At 39.9% G+C, this 20,608-nt stretch overlaps 1 protein-coding gene across 1 annotated transcript; it reads left to right on the top strand.

The window, feature by feature from the left end:
• Positions 1-447: 447 nt before the first annotated feature.
• LOC139727403 (phosphoinositide 3-kinase regulatory subunit 4-like) lies at positions 448-20,309 on the top strand (the record flags this gene model as incomplete). The annotated part of the gene is made up of 18 exons (XM_071638359.1): positions 448-487; positions 2,079-2,243; positions 2,486-2,560; positions 3,657-3,776; positions 4,651-4,752; positions 5,577-5,711; positions 6,435-6,572; positions 7,177-7,356; positions 7,861-7,961; positions 11,682-11,877; positions 12,432-12,936; positions 14,187-14,376; positions 14,932-15,147; positions 16,203-16,405; positions 16,840-16,965; positions 18,076-18,233; positions 18,822-19,000; positions 19,712-20,309. Coding segments are annotated over 18 exons (3,073 nt in total), but the record flags the coding sequence as incomplete, so codon positions are not given.
• Positions 20,310-20,608: the final 299 nt, after the last annotated feature.

The raw sequence follows: 20,608 nt of genomic DNA, 5'->3' as shown, positions 1-20,608 counted from the left end.
AGAGTCATAACCCATTCAAACCAAGTTCGGGGGGGGGGGGGGGGGTTTCAGCGTGTAATTACATGTAATCTGTCTATATACTCACCATTGATACTCATTCTATTTCACTCTCAGTCTGTACTCTCAGTCACCATATCCTTTGTACTTGGATTCAAGGCACATTATCAATGTTAGTGATTCGTCTATAAGGCCATCACAGAAATCCTGCTTTTAGAGTGGTTGTAATCAGTGTCAGTGACATAGCCCTAGAAATGTCACCCATTTTTTACAGTTACGGTGAAGGTTTACATGCCAAAAATCCTTTGTAACATGCAGGCAGTCCTATGATAAATTCTACCATGTAATCTGCTGGTGAACTAGTAGATATTTTCCAGAAAAGCAACATACACAAGTGCATTTCAGTCATATGAATGTACACTCTCTTATATTTCTGATTTTCTCTGCCAGTGATGCCAACATATTTCCAGACTACATCTTGCCAAACCTGGTAAGTCTTGCTTTCCATCCTATGTGTTATTAGACTGAATTTACTGGAATATTACATTAGGCATGACAGAGCTTTCCTTGTCTGCTTGCAGTCAGTATGTGACATAAGGTATCAGAGGGTGTTTGGTTGTTAGATGTTCCTTGAAGAAGTAGTCTGCATGGCAGAATGAAAAGGTCTGTTTTTATAGAGAAAAGTAAGAAGTTTAGAAAGGTAAGAGTAAATGGGTAAAGAAGAAAGAAAGAGAAAGAGGTGAAAAAGTGGAGCAAAGGAGAAGAGGAAGAAAATAAAGGAGGCACTCCTTCTTGGATAGTCCTTAAAAGAACTATAGGTAGACCTGATAAGGTCTTTTAGGCAGAGGAAAGGCAGAGTAGGATGAATAAAAATAGAGGAGGTAAGGCAGAAGTAGAGATTATCAGTAAAGACTAGAGGTCATTCTTTCTTGAGGAATCCTAAAGAGGACAGTTCCATGACAATTGCTCCTGCAACAATTGCTCCCATGAAATATCTGCACGCTAAGCCAAACAAATTCTATCCACAAGCATAACCCTAACCCTTATCCTCACATCAAACTAAACCTGAAACCCTATCTCAACCCTAACCCTAAGTCCTTGGAGAAAATAAAACCGGACAATTGTAGCAGCAGCAAATGTCGTGTCACCAAAGAGGACTGATGGTGGAAGAGAGGCAGCGTTGTTGTTGTAGTTTTCTCAACATGCTTGACATCAGAATTTATACAACACCTAAAAAAAATGTAGCTATCCGATTGGTTGATTGCCCATCACGTAACATTTAGTTAAAAGTTCCATCACATGCTGTGGCTGTCAGCCGTGCAATTTTGTTTAAGCAAAAATGGATGGCACATGGCTGACGTCACCCATTTCCACTGACTCCTGTGTTAAACTCATGATTGACTCGAAGTTTTTGTTCCATGGCACGGCTCTGATGTCACAATAAACAAACATTTGCCACACGCACTCAACAATACAAGCGCGTACTTTTGACATTAATTTTTGTAAACAACTTAACCAATTGGCTTCGCGTACATATGTGTACACTGTGACTGTGCGGCTACTCATTCATCTTTCTCGGAAATGGTTGCCATTTCTGTGCTAAATTCAAGAATCTGTGTGGACCACATCTGTTCGTGTTGATGTTCAAGGTGTTGTATAAAACAAATAGTGTATGATCTTTACTCGTGCAATGGAACAAGATTTTGCACTCGGTGAAAGATGAGGTGCACTATTCAACTCAGCTTCGCCTCATTGAATAGAGTGCCTCTATCTTTCACCTCGTGCAAAATCTTGTACCATCGCACTCGTGACCATTCACTATTTGTATACTGTAGAGTGAAAAGAATGGTGACAGCCTATAATCATAGATAAGACAGCATGATATGCAGTTCAGTGCAAACAAATCTAAACTTGAGCATCAGTTATTCTTAAATGAAATTTGCTGACTGAAGACCCTTTGCTCTGAATTGTTGCAGGAATTAGAAATATATGCTTCTATGGCTGGACATTTTATAGTTCATTCATCGTTAACGTTCTTGTGGTTTATTACCTCACCCAAATGGTTTTTTTTTCTCCCCAAGTCCAACATGGCCCAGGATTCGATTGACCTGGTCCGTGTGTCCTACGCTGAAAACATAGCCGTCCTGGCTGAGACTGCCCTCCGCTTCTTGGAGATGGTACAGCTGGACCAGAGTACATCCCAGAGTGAAGAGACAGTAGGGGTTCAGAACCCTGCTCAGTATCAGGTAAGTGCTTACAAAACTGTCTCCGCATTTCTACCCTCCTTTGACATGCTTTGCCTCAGTTCCAGCTTGTCTTCTTCTTCTTCACAGTTTGAATTAGGCTTTGGAAGATCAGGGAACAGATGAACAGATTTCATAGTATGACAAGTACAGTTTAAAGTAATTTTCAGCTAATGAGCTGTTAGCAGACAGTATGAATGATACACTTTTTGTGCAATACTTCTTGTTTTTTTCTCACTTTCAAGGCAAGCTATGATGATGAGCTCCAAAACCTGCATGAGATGATTCAACAAAAGGTTGTCACACTGCTCACAGACCCCGTAAGTAATTTGTTTCTGTTACTAATCTGTTATAAGGTGTGATGGTCTAGTGGATTGCACACTGTGCCTACTATGAGAAAGTCATGGGTTCAAGCCCTTTCATGGCACTTACATTCTCATAAAGAAAATGTCTCATTTGATTCCAGTGACCGTATTAATGATATGTTCCACTGCTCTCTAAGCACAGAAATGGGGGTATGACATACTAAGTAATGTGATACACTGTAAAACATGATATATTCGCGGCATGAAATTTTCGCGAATTGGAGCCGACAGCCTTTTTCGTGGCATGAAATTTTCGCGAATTGCCACTGGCGTTCAATGCATGTAGTGTAGACAAAAACTTTCGCGTGCATTTTAATTTCGCGAATTTTGGCGCTCGTGAAATTCGCGAAATTAAAATGCACGCGAAAATTCCTCGTTTTACAGTAGCTGCTGTCATAATTTTATGTAAATGGCTCCATGTACACAGAATTCTTAATGATTTTGAAAGAAATAGACTCAACTCTACTTGAAATAGCACCTAATATTGTCTATTTAGAATGATATTCAATTCACAACTTGTGAAATTTTGGCACTGTGACCCACATTGACAGCAAGATTCCATAGAAACTCATTCATGATGAAAATGGGGGCATTCCACACCAGGTGTTTAGTGTGTCAAGTCCTGTACTGATGGCATGTTTTAATACTCTGATGAGATTAAAGGTTTACAAATGACGTTATTTGCTTTTACGTTATTGGAACCGCAGTTTCTTTTGTGGAACTTCATTAAAATTTGTGCTTAGGCTGTTAGGAATCAAATGAAGTTTAATGCATAAGTATCTCTTTGTCTCAAGTAATGTATAACCTGTAAAATACCATGTCTATCTTTGATATACAGAGGATTTGGGTGGGTGTAGATTCACTCAAAGGAATTGATTAGAATAAATTTACAGCCATAAATTTCATTCTTGTTCTCATATAAAGAAAATGTATACTGTGTAGAATTGTCCTGCCTTCATATGTTGTGGTTCATTTTTTTTGTGAATGTTCAAGATTTGCACTTTCCTCAACTTTCCCTTTACTCACACATTTTTTGTCATATTATCATCAGGAAAACATTGTGAAGCAAACCCTTCTGGAGAATGGAATAACCCGTCTGTGCATCTTCTTTGGCCGACAGAAGGCTAACGATATCCTTCTCTCACACATGATCACGTTCCTCAATGACAAAGTGAGTCAATAGACAATCCTTGCCAGCGATCCACTATGATCTTACTTTAATTTGGTATTTTCCAGTGGGGGCAGAATTGCACCTGCGAGTTTTAAAATTTTAAGAAGAATCTGAATGTCTTTATGCAGACTGTGTGCATGTGGGTGTATGAGTGTGTGCTTGCTGAACCATATTAACCATTTGTTCACAGGGACTGAGAATGTCAAATGTCAACCTTATTGGGATTTACAATGTCTTGCATGTGAAATGTTAAGGGGTGTTACTTGCAATGATAGGGTGAACCTTTTCTGTGCCAGGGAGTTTGGACAGAGTGCAGAGACTCCAACCTCAAGCACCTTCTGATCTGGAGATTCTCCCGCCCGAAACCCCTAGCAAACAGGAGACTTCAAGTTCATGTGTGTGAAGCGCGAAGTTCCTAGGGTTCTAGATGCTCTCTGGTGCTATCTAAGGCTTATTTTTTCAACATACGATAGCAATAAGTAAGAAATCCTTTCCAACGGGAGACACAGAGCCAGGGCGGGAGAAATTAAATCTCAAGTGGGAGAACGGGAGATTTTGCAAAAATGGGTTTTCGGCGGGAGATCTCCTGTCGAAAACGGGAGAGTTGGAGTCTCTGAGAGTGCTCAATGCTATGAGGTTTTCTGTGTAAATCTACACTCATAGCATACAAAGGGTTAACTGTGTGTCTGCCAGGGACTATTGACAGTGTGTATAATGCTATGGGGTTTTACCTGCACCAATCAGCACTCAAAGAGTTAACCATTATTATGACCAGGACTTTGGACAGTGTGTACATTGCTGTGGGGTTTTTCTAAACAAATCAGAACTCGATTAAACAATTGTGCACATATTTGTTTCCTCTTTTACTTTGTAGGAAGACTGGCATCAAAGAGGAGCCTTCTTTGACAGTATTGTTGGTGTGGCAGCGTATGTTGGCTGGCAGAGTTCCCTCATTCTTAAACCTCTTCTCCAACAGGTGCATCACATTAACCATTTGCTACCAACCACAAAAATACCCATCACTTTCAAAGTTTGCAGATTTTATTTATGTTATGGCACTGTCTTTTTTTCTCCTTGTTAGCAATTATTCTTCCTTCAATCATGTAAATGCTTGGGAGTGTAATGTTGTAGTTATAATGTCAGCCAAATTGTACTAATTTTGTGCATTTTGAAATTATTAAAGGGACTGTACAGTACTGGTTGAGGTGGGAATTCAGGTTTATAACATTCCTAAGTGAGATAATGAGAAACCTCTTATGAAATATGAAAGAGCATGTAATTTTAAGAAGGATTCAATGTTTATTTGATGAAAATTGGTTTTCAAATATCTTAGATATCCAAAAAAGTGATAATGATAAAAGGCGACAGGCCACGTCTTTTATTACGATCTCTTTGATTTTCATCAAATAAACTTTTGATACCCCTTAGAATTGCATGCTCTTTGGCATCTCATAGAGTGATTTCTGAATATCTTACAAAACATTAAAAGCTAAGTCCTCATCTCAACCAGAACTGTACAGTCCCTTTAATGTTCTACAGATAAATGGTGCTATATAAAAGCTGTTCATCATCATCATCATCATCTGTAATCTTTGTATAAATTTTAAACCATCACAAAAAGAGCTTGTTTTGCTTTCACCCTTAAGATATTATGTAAATATGTATATATTTTGTATAATGTGTACTCTGATTGGAAGTGCAATGTATTTCTGTATGTTGTTGAAATGTTGAAACAAGAAAAGCTTGCCGAAATATTGGATTTTGATGTTGTTGTGTGTGTGTGCCTCCCATGCACCACAGGGGCTGACAGACAGTGAGGAACATGTGATCTGTAAGGCATTGAAGTGTGTGACAGGACTGGTAGAGCTGGGTCTCCTTCAAAAACCAGCCCTGCTGGAAATGGCCAATGAGCTAGTCCCATACGTCTGTCATCCCGTGAGTACTTCATGCTAGTCCCATACCTTTGTTATTCTGAAAGTACTTCATGGTAGTCCCATACCTTTGTTGTTCTGAAAGTACTTCATGCTAGTCCCATATTTTTGTCATCCTGTAACTGCAGATAATCGGAAGTATGTTCCCCGTTCATTGCAAGTCCCGTTTTGTTGTATCTTCAAGGCAAACAAGGGACAAAGTTTATATTGTATTCAAATGTGTTTTGATTTTTCTTTAGATTTTTTTGTTACTGTAAAACATGATATATTCGCGGCATGAAATTTTCGCGAATTGAAGCTGACAGCCTTTTTCGTGGCATGAAATTTTCGCGAAGTGCCACTAGCGTTCAATACACATAGTGTAAACAAGAACTTTCGCGTGCATTTTAATTTTGCGAATCTTGGCGCTCGCGAAATTCGCGAAATTAAAGTGCACGCGAAAATTCCTCGTTTTACAGTAATTTGATATTGTTGTCAAAATGCCTTGTTGGCCCTACTTAACTGCACACAAGAAACTGATATACTTCATAGGACCTTTACATGTTCAGTGGTGCAAGATTATGACGTTGCCACACGTGGAGCTTGAATGTCAGTGATAATTTAGGCTTACCCTTTATATCACGTGAAACTCTTCCTAACGTCTCCATGTACCACTTTGTTATTTAGATGCTGGGAAGCTAAGGCAATTGTCTGAAATGACTTTTACATGTGTAATCATTGCTTGCAGGATCTATGGATCAGACAGGCCACAGTGGGCTTCATTGCGGCCATTGCCCGGTCCCTGGACATCGCCGATGTCCACTGCAACCTGACACCGCTGCTGACGCCATTTCTCAAGAAGCCCATCGTTCAAATAGACAAAGAGGTGAGATGTATATTTATATGTGGAAAGATGATCAATGCAATGCGTATGATTCTGAAAGAAGTTCATCTGCACCACGTGTGTGGTTGTGAGTGCACAGAACACAAGAGAATCATGCAACTCTGATATGCACTTTCATGAGAGTGGTATTCAGTGCATTGTGCTCTTTATTTTTTTATTTCTTTTGTTTCCTTGTCCTTTTTTTTCGGGGGGGGGGGGAGGGGATTCTGCGGCTGCATTTATCTTTTTATGTATGACGTTTATGGCCACTCCTCTCTGACAGAATACCATATTCACATTTCCTCCCAGTAGACCATTGCTGCTATGTATTCAAATTCTATGCATGCTTTGTTAAATGGCAAAATTGCGGCTCATTAAAGTCAAGATTACAAAAATATCGGCTTGTACATGTAATTGTCATGTCTAATTAACATGATAATGATTTGAATTTACCATTGGCGTGATGTAAGAGATTTCAGATTTTTTGCTGCAGTATGTATGCCTATAACTCTAGTAACATGTAGCATAATGATCTAATTATAAGTAGTAATGTGAAAGATACCTAAGATGTATGACATTTTTCTGTTTACTCCTGTCCTGTGATCAGGCCATTGTCATGAGCGTTTTGAAGAGTCCCGTCCCGCGATCGGTGTATGACTACATTCTGAGGTCGCCCATCATCATTGACTTCTTTGACAACCTGACCGATCGTCAGCTGATCCGAAACCTTTGCCGCCCGGGTCACAAGCCGGAGTACAACGAGCTAGAAATGGGTCAAATGGCTCAGGTAAAATAGGTTGATGTGAATCTGTCAGTACTTGGACTTATTTCGTGCAATTTTAGGTAGATATTTTCCTAATACCCTCAAATCTGTTTTTTCTCATTTCAGTACCAGTATGAGAACTCGTTCCTCCTGCAATTCTGCGAGAGCCTTCAATGCCCCCAAACGAGAGTCATTTTGCAGGTTGACAGAGAACGGACAGATTTGTATAAATCTACCTATTTAAAAGCAGTCAAGTGATACATGTATCCCCTTTCCACGGCTAACTACATGCGCCATTGAACAACGAAAATTTCCATCGGGTGCAAGGTATGAGTAGAAGGTGTGCTGATGGGCTCACAGGCTATTTTGTTGTACAGAAAAGAGGCATCTGAATGGGGTCAGCGAAAGCTGATTTCTACTGAGCTCAGCCGTGATCGCTACGTGCATCTTCATACGAGTTTTATTGCAAAACAAGTGCAGTGTATGGGACTAAATCATCATATCTACATCATGTTTCTCTTTGACTAGCTGCTGAGGAAGCTGCAGAATCAAGGAATGATGGAAGAGGATGAAGACAAACTCCTTTATCTCAGGGAACTCATGCTGAAGCTGTCCAAGGCAAAATCAGGGTGAGTATTATTATATTATAATACATCGGATGGCAATGAATGGTATATCAGGGAATATTGGCCCTAACGAGTGCAATATTCCATGATGGTATTCCAAGAAATAAAGCCATCCAATATAATCACGAGATATGAAACTCGTCACACTGAAGACGAGTTAGGTGATACGCTGGGGCCATCAGATATCGGTCACGGGTGATCGACAACGAAAATGATGTTAAATAGCGACTTGAAGTAATATTGAGAAACATTCGTGAAGTCCAGTTCTTTATACAGTCCAACATAATTCCGATCAAATTGTTTCTGTCATGCAACCAAGTAGAAATTTCATGCGTGTGTCGGCGTGTGCAAGTAAGTCGATTAGGCAGGCTATGTAACTGAATATTTTCCAATAGGTTTTTATAATGTAAAAAAAGAAAACAGAAATCAAACACGGCGATAAAGTCTTTTAAAGGTCACCTTCACTTTAACATTTGTATTTTCAAATATGAACTTTGACCATTATTTGCATAACCAAGAGGGCTATGTCTCATCTCGTCGTCATTATATAATATGATCAGTTTGACAAACTCTATAAGCCTGCAAAATTTTGCAGCAGTCGAAGCAATGTTTCCCCAACACAAAACAAAGGGATATTGTGTGTGTGTGTGTGTGTGTGTGTGTGTGTGTGTGTGTGTGTGTGTGTGTGTGTGTGTATGTGTGTGTGCGTATGGGTGTGTTTACATGAGAACGCGATTTCTACATGGACGAAGGTGTAATTATTCCACTGAAGAAAAAAAAAAGGTAAAAGAAAGAAGTATTTTGCTTCGTGCTCTCATGGGGTTCGAACCCGCACGTGTGCACCCTCACGTTCGCCTTTAACCTCTCAGCCATACGTCTCGACGAGAAAATATGAGGAACGTAAGCTTATATGTGAAAGATTAATCAGGAATCGTTTCGTCCACCTTCCATTCTCATTTTCAGTTTTAAGCTGCAAAATTGTCAACCTGATGAGAAGATTTGGAAAAAAAAATAAAATGTATGATTACTGCAGCTTATTGTCTCAGCTACAACATACTTAAGTTTCAGAGGAAATGAAGCAAAATCAAGTGAGGTAAAGGTGCTTGAGCGTTATCAAGTCAATGCAAAGTTGAAAAAAATCCCCTCCCATAGACATAACACGTAAACTTGGCTGATTTTGATACCTTGCCGTTAATCACAATTTCTAGTATGATGACGTCATCAAATTACAAAACACTGACATGGACTTGAAAGACAATTGTTCAAAGTACACCATATTCATCGTACGTCGTCATTATATACTATGATCAGTTTGACAAACCCAGCCTGCAAAATTTTGCAGCAGTCGAAGCAATGTGGTCTCTAACACAAAACAAAGGGATACTGTGTGTGTGTGTGTGTGTGTGTGTGTGTGCGTATAGGTGCGTTTACATGCGAACGTGATTTCTACATGGGCGAAGGTGTAATACTCCATTGAAGAAAAAAAGTAAAAGATAGAAGTATTTTGTTTCGTGCTCTTGTGGGGTTCGAACCCGCACGTGTGCAACCTCACGTCTCTGAGACGTCGCCTTTAATCTCTCGGCCATACGTCTCGACGAAAAAATATGAGTAACGTACTAAGCTTATATGTGAAAGATGAATCAGGAATCGTTTCATCCACATTCCATTCTCATTTTCAGTTTTAAGCTGCTAAATTATCAACCTGATGAGGAGATTTGAAAAAAATAAAATGCATGATTACTGCAGCTTATTGTCTCAGCTACAACATACTTAAGTTTCAGAGGAAATGGAGCAAAATCAGCTGAGATAAAGGTGCTTAAACGTTGTCAAGTCAACGCATGGTTTAAAAAAAAATCCCCTCCCATAGACAATACACATAAACTTGTCTGATTTTGAGTCTTTACCTTTAATCACTATTTTAAGTATGGTGACGTCATCAAATTTCAAAACCATGACATGGACTTGAAAGGCAAATGTTCAAAGTACAACATATCTGAATTTGGGATAATATTGAACTAAAGCAAGAGAGATACGAGCAAATGAATGTCAGAAACAGTACCTTAAAAAAATTAATTCCACTTTTTTTATTTCAGATGACGATATGATGACGTCATAATGTATTCATGGAAATATTGATACTTGAAATGTTATTTACAATTCATATGCTTCTGTAATATGCAATAAAAACATAAGGGTCATCAGGCGTTTTAAAGAGCTATGGCGAAATAAACAAAGACATGTTTTTCACTATATTTGCACATAGACGCGCAAGGGGAATTTCAACTTTGACGCCAGCGCATTCCTTTGTTATACGTCAAAATCGATCGGAAATCAATGGATATTGTTACTTAATGTATCAGAAATCCAAATCAGTCGAAAAATGTGCATTTTCGTGTTGCTTACGCGCTGTGCGCTGTGCGCGCGAAAATGCGCGGATGGACGCGTACACGCAGAACGCTTAAACTTGTCTGAAACTTCGAGATTTCCCATTGGGAAGTCGTTTTAAGCATTTTTAAATTTTGACGTGCACGTAATGATGACCTGGGTTATTAGCATTAAAAACTAAGATCAAGCGTGACCTGAACTTTATGTCCACTGAAAATGATACAGAAATGACATTTAGTTATGAAGTTATGTTCGATCATGTGACATGGTCCGAAAATCACAAAATGGCGCCTAGATGACGTCAGAGATATGTTATTGCCATGAAAAGCTTATTGTGGCCAGATATTGTCATGAGATATGTTGACTGAAAATTTCATGTTATTCCGTCATGTCATTGTTGAGATATTCACGACACAAAATTGTCCAGAAAGAAAGAAGAATAAAAAGAAATAAAGAGAGATTTTGACAATCACAATAGGTGATACGCTGATAGCGTATCACCTATTTATCATCTATAATTGTTATCCAGAGAAGGCATAAATATACTGTATAATGTAGTTTACTGGTATTAGAATTTGAAATTGACACTATGTTAGAAAAGTAGTGACTTGCACTTGTAACAAGAGTTTGAGCACTTGTTGCAAGAATCTGCACACTTAGCAAGCATTCGCATAACAGACGTGACAAAATAAGGTTTATTTTTGCACAGCCACTTTACTGCAGTAGCCTATGTGTTTCATTGAATATGCTCTGATGTTGCCTGTTCAAATCAGCCAGACAAAGATATGCATTTTTAGCTGCTAAAATGCCTTACATATATAGCAGTTTATCTCATAAAATGGACCTCAGAATATCTGCAGTTTGATTGGCTGTGAGTGTTTTCACAATCCATCAATCTATCCATCTATTTATCTGTCTATCTATCTTTCTATAGGTGTGTATGTACACAGATTAGATATATTTGTACACATATGTCGACATGGATCATGTGCCCATATGCAGCTGACGATCTTTCTGTCTTTATGTTTTTGTCCTATTTCATTCTTTTTAATCCATCTCTTTAACATCTATCAAATCTTTCTAATCACATATCAGGCTTCAGGTGTTTATGCGAATCCATTTTGTCAATGCATACAGTTATCTGATCATTACTCTTTTGTCATTACATGCATCATGTCCAGTCAGCATCGACTACACTGTATTACTATCTGGTAGTCATAGACCAAAATCAATAGGTGAAATGATAAGTAGCAGATACAAGGCATAAACAAATATCAAAGAATGCATTTCAAAAGCTGACCAGACTTTGTGCTTCTTCTGTGTATGTACTTCACTCAGGATGGTAGATCTACAACCGCCGTCGCCCTCCCCCCACAATCCCTTCAACCCAGGGCAGATCAATCTCAGCGTGCACCACACTACCCAGATGAACCACGCTGACCTTATCAAGCCACCCGACCTCAGGTCAGAGGTCGCAGACAAGGCCCAGACCAAGAAGACTAAGAAGAAACAGAGCCATGCAGACCCAGCAATGGTAAACAAGGTTTTTTATTTACTTGATACTTTTAAAGGTTGCTGGGTGAAATGTAGTTGCAGGCTTGTAAAGAGTTGGTTTACATGTTTTTGATATTCAAGTTGTCTACAGCTGTAGTCTTTGACGTGTATTAACATATTTGCCTTGACTATTTAGCCTAAGTTTTTTTAATACAAGTACATGTATAAAGTTTTGCAAGTTCATTCAGAAGTGAGATCTTTACAACTGTTCGAATTACCTATCATTGTGTTAGATTATTATTCTATTGAGAACATGTTCACAAGATTTTGCAGAGAATTACTAGCCAAGTAATCTGTTTGGACAATTTGTTTGTTTGTTTGTTTGTTTGCTTGTTTGTTTGTTTGTTTGTTGTTGTTTTTTGGGGGGTTGGTGTGTGATAAATGTGAAATATATGTAGCTTGAAAAAAAGTGTCTTCATGTGGATGATATGTACCAGTATTCGAGTATGTTTGTATTGAAGTTATCTTTATCAGAACATTGAAAAAAATTTGATTGTATATGAGAGATTATCTCTACCGCTTACTACCTTGTAGAATGAGGAGTGGCGAAGCATGTTTGGAACGACAGCTGACCCCAAACCCCCCAAGGCTTCCCAACAGACTTCCGTCAACACCCAACCCCTCCCCCACCAACCAGGGAGCGAGGTGCCCCTCCCTCACGCCCCTGTGCAGCGCACCCCCTCCCAGCCTCAACTCCAGACCAAAGTCCCCGCCCAAGGGCAAACGCCCCCTTCCCCACAGGTGCAACAGACCCAGCTGTCCAGGCAACAGTCAGCTCCGCCGGGCCAGCAGGTGCAAGACCCGTCCTCGCCGGATTCAAAGTCAAAGACTGCTGCACCAAGACAAGCCCCACCCCAGCAGCCCGCATCCTCTCCTGTGAGTGTGAAGCAGGGCTCCCCCACCAAAGGGGAGGTGACCGAGAGGGGAGCGAAGGGGCTGTCAGCCAATGAGCCCATCAGCATGTCACAGCTGCAGGCAGCAGCGGAGGGGGTTCCACTAAAAAAGCCTGTTCAGGAGACTAAGCAACCCATATCTCATCGTAAGTTGTATAGAGACTGGAATGTTACCATAAACATTAATTAACGCATAGCAATACAAGGATATAATGACAAACCAAAGAGATACATGTAGATCCTCAGAGAAGACCTAAGTGTGTGTTTTTGTGGAGGAGATATGACATATTGCAGTCAGAAGATTATTTTCGAACTTTGTGCCTGTGAGTGAAGATGCTTGACTGTCCTTGCAGTACTGTATACGCCGAATATTTTTTTTATTTTCGCGAATTTCGCAAGTCGGGTGCTATTTGCAAAATTAAAGACATGGGAAAATAATGACTTTGATCCTGATATGAATGTGACGCACACGTATACATTTCTCCATTCAGTACAGTACTCCACAATTTGCGAATTTAACCACTCGCGAAATCGCCGCAAAGTCCCAATTCACGAAAATTTAGACTTGCGAATGTATATGGCGTATACAGTATTTAGTTTGTGGAGCATGTAGAGTATTTCTGTTTAAAGGACAAAGGCTACATGATCATTTTATTTTATATTATAGACAATGAGGCTTCCCTGTCAATAGCTAGGGGCTGATTTGCCCAGTATTTCATGTACATGTAGAAAGATTTCACATATAAAGTATTAGTCAAATGGAGCCAATAAAGAGAACACGGGATGGGCATAATATGGCTTGTTTTATTTGTGTAAGTAATCCAGCTGCACAATATTGAAAACTCTGCAATGTGCGAATCTTTTTCTTATAGGAAGGTTACATAACAAGGCAGTACAAAATTCTTTGCAAGTTGACATACGGACATGAATAAACTGCTTAAAAGCCAATCTGGTTAGATATTTTCAGATTAAACAAGGCATTACGAAAATATATGTGGAATAAAATCAGGGCATGAATTTACTTCTCAATACCAGATCTGGTAAAATATTTTCAGGTGAAACTGAGGTTATGCAAGTGGAATTGTACACATTATGATATATGGGTACACTTTTGTATTATGATATTCTTGATGAACCCATCCGTATAGGTACACAGTCACTGTGAACGTCAGCACTTTTGTGTGATTAAGTTTTTGCTCTGAGCAGCTCAAAAACATATTCACACGTTGTTAAATTCGTGCTGTGCAATTGTCAACCCAGAAGTAGCGCAAAATACACCAAAATTAATGTACCGCGAAAATTTCTGCGTTTGCAGTAGTTCGGCTGTATAACAGTACACCATTGAGTTCTTCAGTCATGAGGGCATTCAGCCTATTGCCATATGTTTGATTTGCAGTGCAAGTTTCTCCCTGCCTCTTGAATCTGCGAAATCTGGTCACGAGGAAGAGGGATCAGTATGCCACCAACATCATGCGCAAGATGCTGATCCACGACACCACCTTCAATGCCAAGGCGCCCCAGTCGTCATGGAAGCCCAGGGGCCTTCTTGTTGCTCATCTACATGAACACAAAGGAGCTGTGAACAGGTCTGTTATTAATATCACTGTTTCATCATCACTATATTTATTGTCAGCGGCATCATTATCATCATCAACATCATCACCATTGTTGTTATCATCATTAGTTTTGATAGTAACATTAGTGAGAATATCAATGTTAGTTTTATCGTTAGTATATTGCTTCTATTACTGCAACTTCTACTTCCGCTTGCTAATTCAGCTTCTGTAATCTCCATGGTCATAAACCAGGAAAGGTCTTGATCATGTTTGCTTTAATTCTGTCCAACTCTTATCAACTTGTCTGCACTTATTTACTCTACGACCAGAAACATTCATGTGCACGAAAATTTCATGTATTGGAGCCGACAGCCTTTTTCGTGACATGAAGCTTTCACATGTTGATACTAGCAATCAATGCGTTTTGTGGGGAAAACATTTTGCATGCATTTTCCTTTTGCAAACCTTGGCTCTTCGTGAAATTTGCGTAAGTTTCATGCCTGTGAAAATTTGGGGTTTTACAGTAACTGTTGTTCACAGTTGGTTGTACAGACATCTTATCTTCTATAACGTCCATTGTCACAGATTGCAGGTAAGCCACGACCACACCCTCTTCACCACCTGCTCCGACGATGGCACCGTCAAGGTGTGGGACTGCACGAAGCTGCTCGGTAAGGCCAACACCAACAAGTCCCGGCAGACCTACAACCGGCAGGTGGGGAAGATCAAGACCCTGACCTTCTGCCAGTCCAAGCACAGCATTGCTTCTGGGTCAGATGATGGGTCAATACATGTCAACAGGTGATGCACACATATTACCTCTCGTTCCCCAACCAACCCCATGTTTCAAGCATTAGTACATCAGTGGCTTTTACAAGTGTTCCTTCTTGGATGTATGCTTTGGTCCTAATTTACTTGAATTGCAGACCACCTGTATGAGAAACTTTTATGTCAAATGGAGGCCATTTGCTATTTGACTGCAATTGTTGTTTTGTGTGGCCTAGGATGGGGCATTTTCTTTTTTTGTTGTTGTTCATTTATCTATTCTCCACTCATGGAAATGATTGTCCCTTCCGCCATACCTAGGGCTGATTTTCAAAGGGTCCTTATTATAGTAGACATTTGTTATGAAGATGACCTTACAGTCGTGATGTGTTTGTCTTTCAAGAACCAATTTGTCTTTGTGTAATATTCGAAAAATTATCCATGATTACTGCTTCCAAATGAGAAAATTTCTAGTTTGATATGCCAGTATGTCAGATTGACATGCTTGGCTTCATGGATTTCTGTTTTTCTATGTGCTGTGTGACAAAAGTAAATTACTGTGTGTTTGATGAAAGTGTGTTTTTTTCTTAGAAAGGGACACATCAAGAACAACAGTTTGATGAAGTAAATACCAAATGGTACTGCTTCACTGTGCAATGGAAATCACAAATAAAATAAAAAGAAAGGCCCAGGATAATCTAGAGCATAGTTTTTATCAAAATTGAAGTGAGGCGAGATTCATGAAATTAAAATGCACGCAAAAGTTCTTGTCTACTCTATATGCATTGAATGCCATTGGCAATTCGCGAAAATTTCATACCACAAAAATATTGTGCTTTTAACCCTGTAGTTCCAACTCTAAAATCCTTTTAATATACACTGTACAATAATATTTAGAGTTACCAATGAAATGCGGACAAAATTATTTGCTTCGATTTTTGCTGCAAAATTACCTCAGGACCAAAAACCCTCTCAAGCCTGTTCAGGTTTATCAGATATTCAATGCTCTGCCACCAGGTAGGTGAACATCTGCACGTTGTTAACAGACTTGGGATTAATTCCTTTAAATCAATTTTCTTTCCTTGAAACAGGATAGAGTCATCGCCTCATCGCTTTATGCCGCTGGACAAGCGAGAACTTGATATCGCAAAGGAAGGGGTGCCGGTTGACCTTGCCCATTTTGACACAGGTCCGCAGTCCGTCCTAGTCTATGCCACATCCCAGGGCTACCTCGTCGGATGGGATCTTCGCTCGCCGAACGAAGCCTTCCGATTACGTAATGAGCAGAGGCATGGTAAGCTTGACTGCTGATGTAATTAGTTTAAACTAAGATGTGTGCATTGTAGGTGGTTGTAATTCTGCTTTGTGCTTTGGGAGCAAGTTTATATACTTTTTGAAGAAGTCCTCCTTCTGTGCTTGGTACCATTTCTATGCTATGAATTCCAAATAAATCCAATCGGTTCAGTCACATGTAGCACTTATAATCAGCATGACATTATTATTGTGTAAATGTACAGAGCAATTCTCTTTAAATCATCCCAAATCAAGTTCACCAAGTCTCTATGTCTTGATCTTAAATCAAACTCCAGACCTTTGTATTGATCCTTAATTTTTGTTGCATGTCCGCTTATTCTGTTTGACAAATAATCTGTGCATCCCCTTAACTTATGTCGATGCAAAATGACTCAGTCCAGTCCATTCAAATCAAATTAAATCATCTCTTTACAGGTCTGATCACTTCCTTTGTGGTGGACCCCCAGCAGTGCTGGATGGCAGTGGGTACCACCAATGGAAGTCACGTCTGTTGGGACATGAGGTTCCAGCTACCGATCACCACGGTGCAGCACCCATCAGGTGAGTGGGCGTGTCCTTGCTAGGCCTTGATTGTAAAGTGGGAGCGGTGTGGTATAATGAATAAGACTCCCGACTCTCAATTGGAGGACCCGAGTTTGATCCCCGCCCAGTGCTTACATCCTTGGACAAGACGTTTTTACCCACAATGTCCCTCTCGACCCAGGTGTATAAATGGGTACCCGACAACTAGGATAATAATAATGGCAGGGCTTCTGGTAGAGCAGTGGCAACACTGAAGAGGCTACCCTGGATAAAGAAGATGTCATCGTTGTTGTTGTTTGTGGCAATATGTGGCAGGATATTGGTCAATGCGGTAAATGCATGAAATGAGTAACAAAACTTTCAACGTATTTAAAATTTTGGCACAACCAAATTTTGGGTAACTTTTGTGCACCCTCTATGAACAGTGCACAGTTTATGTGCCAACTATTTGTTTGTGTATTATTCAACATCCGGTTGGTCGATTGCCCATCATGTGACATTCAGTTAAAAGTATCATCACACGCTGTGGTGCTATGACCTTTATACATAATGCTTCTTGGTTCAGTCGGTCGCTAGTATTATGTACATGGCATGCTTGATTTCGCATGTGGCATTATTATGTCAGTTGTTCCACAATACAGCCACTGTTGTCCAAATATAAGGTGAAAACACAATTTCTTATCCCTCTTAAAATAGGTGTATCTTGGAAATAATGCTGCGATATCGTCCTTAAAGTGATGTTGCCGCATGTCCTTGTTTGAGTTAATTCTGTGTGTGCCACATTCCCATGCCAGATTCAGTCGATGGCTTGCCATTTTTACTCATATGCACAACCATGTGCAAACTGATCATTAAATCGCAATATGCCACAGTACATTGAAAGCATCATAGTCACATCTTTGTCATGAAATGAACATCACAGCAAAATCTGCAATTTTCTCCACGACTTTGCTATGCTGCATTTCCAGCATAAATGCTTCTATAAAAAGTTACATGACTTTGAAAAACAGAATGTTTTCCAAAAGCACTCATGCATTGCAGCCGCAAAATAATGTGGCACACAGGGGGTTTCAATGGCATGCAAAGAGTTCATGGTGTCAACTGTATCTCGTAACTCTTTGCGTACAGGTGCGTTGGTGAGGAGAGTACGTCTACACCCCAGCCAGCAGTCCTGGGTCATCTCAGCAGTGCAAGGAAACAATGAGGTCTCCATGTGGGATATGGAAACAGGAGCGCGTCAGTTCACCCTCTGGGCCAGCCCACACCCACCCCTGTCTCAGACACAGGTACATACATACAAACACACACACATTCACGCACCCACACACACACATCATACATATCCAATTATGCATGTATGCATACATTTATAAATATACAGTGTGTATTTATTTTCATCAGCACATGCACATATACATTATACACAAAAACATTCATATATACCGTACATACATAAGTATAGACATACATAAATGCATGCACTTATTAATGCACATCTACTTGCAATTTTACTGAGGACCCCCTCATTTCGGAGGTGCAACTGACAGCTAATGAACCAAAGTAAGAAAAAATGTAGATTCTGCTCAATTGTTGGCATTTTCCACTATAGTAGAAACAATCAAGAAGCTAACAATAGTTTACAATTTTTACAGTAGGATTATTATGCCCATCTACTCCGACAGAATTTGTGTAGGCCTACATCATGTTCTTAATGAATTCTTTTGCAGTCTTTGAATAATGCTGAATAATGCTCCCCACGCCAGATATGTTGCTCTGTAGAATTTGTGTGCATGAATGAGATATGAGAACCACCACGAGATGTTTGTTGGTTTTTATACTTTTCAACTTTTCTCTCTCCAAAAAACCCACTCCAGACCTCTCAGCAGGCGATCCATGCCCTCTACTGCATTCCCTCCATCGAATTCCAGCCGTGCTTCTTGACGGCTGGCTCAGACCAGAGGATCAGATACTGGAATCCCAGCAACCCTCAGCAGTCAGGCATCATTGCTGGTTCAATCAACGACCCTGTCACTCAGCCTGTCATCTCATACAAGTAAGACCTCTGTTATAGAGTACCAAAGTGTGATGTCATAGACATTCATCGCCATGGAAACAATTTCTCAACGAGCTCACATTACTTGTTGCTAATGCTCGTACCTGGTTCCAACCCAAGCTGTAACGAAAGACTCTGACATCACCACTTTGGTACTCTATAGTGTAGACAAGGCACATAGACACCCGACCGAATGTACTCAGGACTGCCATAGTCTTCAATAGGTTAAAAGCCTGGTCTTATATGATATGCTTTAACAAACTGAATACTGAAAAAGTGGAAATTATTTTGCCCAAGTAAGTTTTTGCGCTCAGCTGGATAAAATGAATTTTGCATTTTAATAATTCTGTGAAATCAAAGAGATAAAATGTAATTTCATATTACAAGCAAATACATTTGTGTGCTTTTATATTTGCACTAGTTTCATGTCACATGAACTGCATGGAAATTTCCAAGCAGTGAATATTTCCACTTTTACAGTTTTGCAGTATAACTCAACCTAACATGAATTTAGCACCTTGACTATACTCCCATCGCCACCTTTCATTGGGCATCATGACAATTTATGTGTGTGTATGTGCATGTATGTGTTTGGGATATTCAAGTGCAGTTGCAGGTCATCTGCTTCCTGTTTCCTTAGGAGTAGTGCATACCCACAAAATGTTCAAACGTGTTGCTCTAACTCTTGCGCATAATTATGTCTGCTTTCAGTCACCGTGTCATCGATGGGACTGAGGTCATCGTGGAGACCTACGGCAAGCAACGTGGAGCAGCTGTCGCTCCTGCATCGCCATCATCGACGTCGTCAAGCGACGAGAACCAGAGGCGGAGCGCCGAGCAGGTTCCTGTGGGTCACAAGGACGTTATCACGGACATGGGTGTGTTCCAGATCTCGCCCACAAGTAACACCCTCGTCACATGCTCCAGAGACGGTGTCGTCAAGATTTGGAAGTAGAAAAGGGTGCAAGATATGGCGACCGTCGGACATTCACGTCACATAGCAATATGTGTCTATCAATAGCATTCCAGGATATACATAATTTCGAAAATTAGAGTTACAAATATTGAGACATTTCACTGACAATTTCTGTGTTGTTAAATTAATCAAGAAAAAAGCACATGCCCCACCTTAGATTATGCTTCCACTGTAGATGGGACATAGCTCTGAGTGTGCCCACTCTGAGCTTTTGCCAAAATGCATGTGCAATGTTGCTTTCATGAGAGATGTGTAGTTGTAGAAATGCTGATCAAGAGCATAAATCAAAACACACATCAAGCAAGTATAATTCTAATGTTAGAAGAATGTGCTTCACCCTAAACTTAATCACCCATGAATTGTTTGCAGGTCTGCAGGATGGAATTACTCCTGATATGTCCAGCATTCTCTCCTTCTTCTCTGACTGCTAAAAGGGTGTTATGCAAGAGAGAAAAATGGCCAAACAGAAAGTGGTGCAGGATGCAAAACAAATGCAGGCTCAGTTAAGTGTCTCATAGTACAGTACAGCTTTTCCAATTGCATGTACACAATACTTTGACTTTTACCATGAATGTGAGTACCATACACTTGTCATATAATCCCTCTCTTCATGTTGGTCTTTATGGAATATT

This window comes from Diadema antillarum, unplaced genomic scaffold (assembly GCF_040938485.1).
Source record: "Diadema antillarum isolate AM-2024a unplaced genomic scaffold, OU_Dant_1.0 seq00000130_RagTag, whole genome shotgun sequence".
In the NCBI taxonomy this organism is placed as follows: Eukaryota; Metazoa; Echinodermata; class Echinoidea; order Diadematoida; family Diadematidae; genus Diadema; species Diadema antillarum.
The sequence above is the reverse complement of the archived record's forward strand: the minus strand, read 5'-3'. Positions and strand labels throughout refer to the sequence as shown.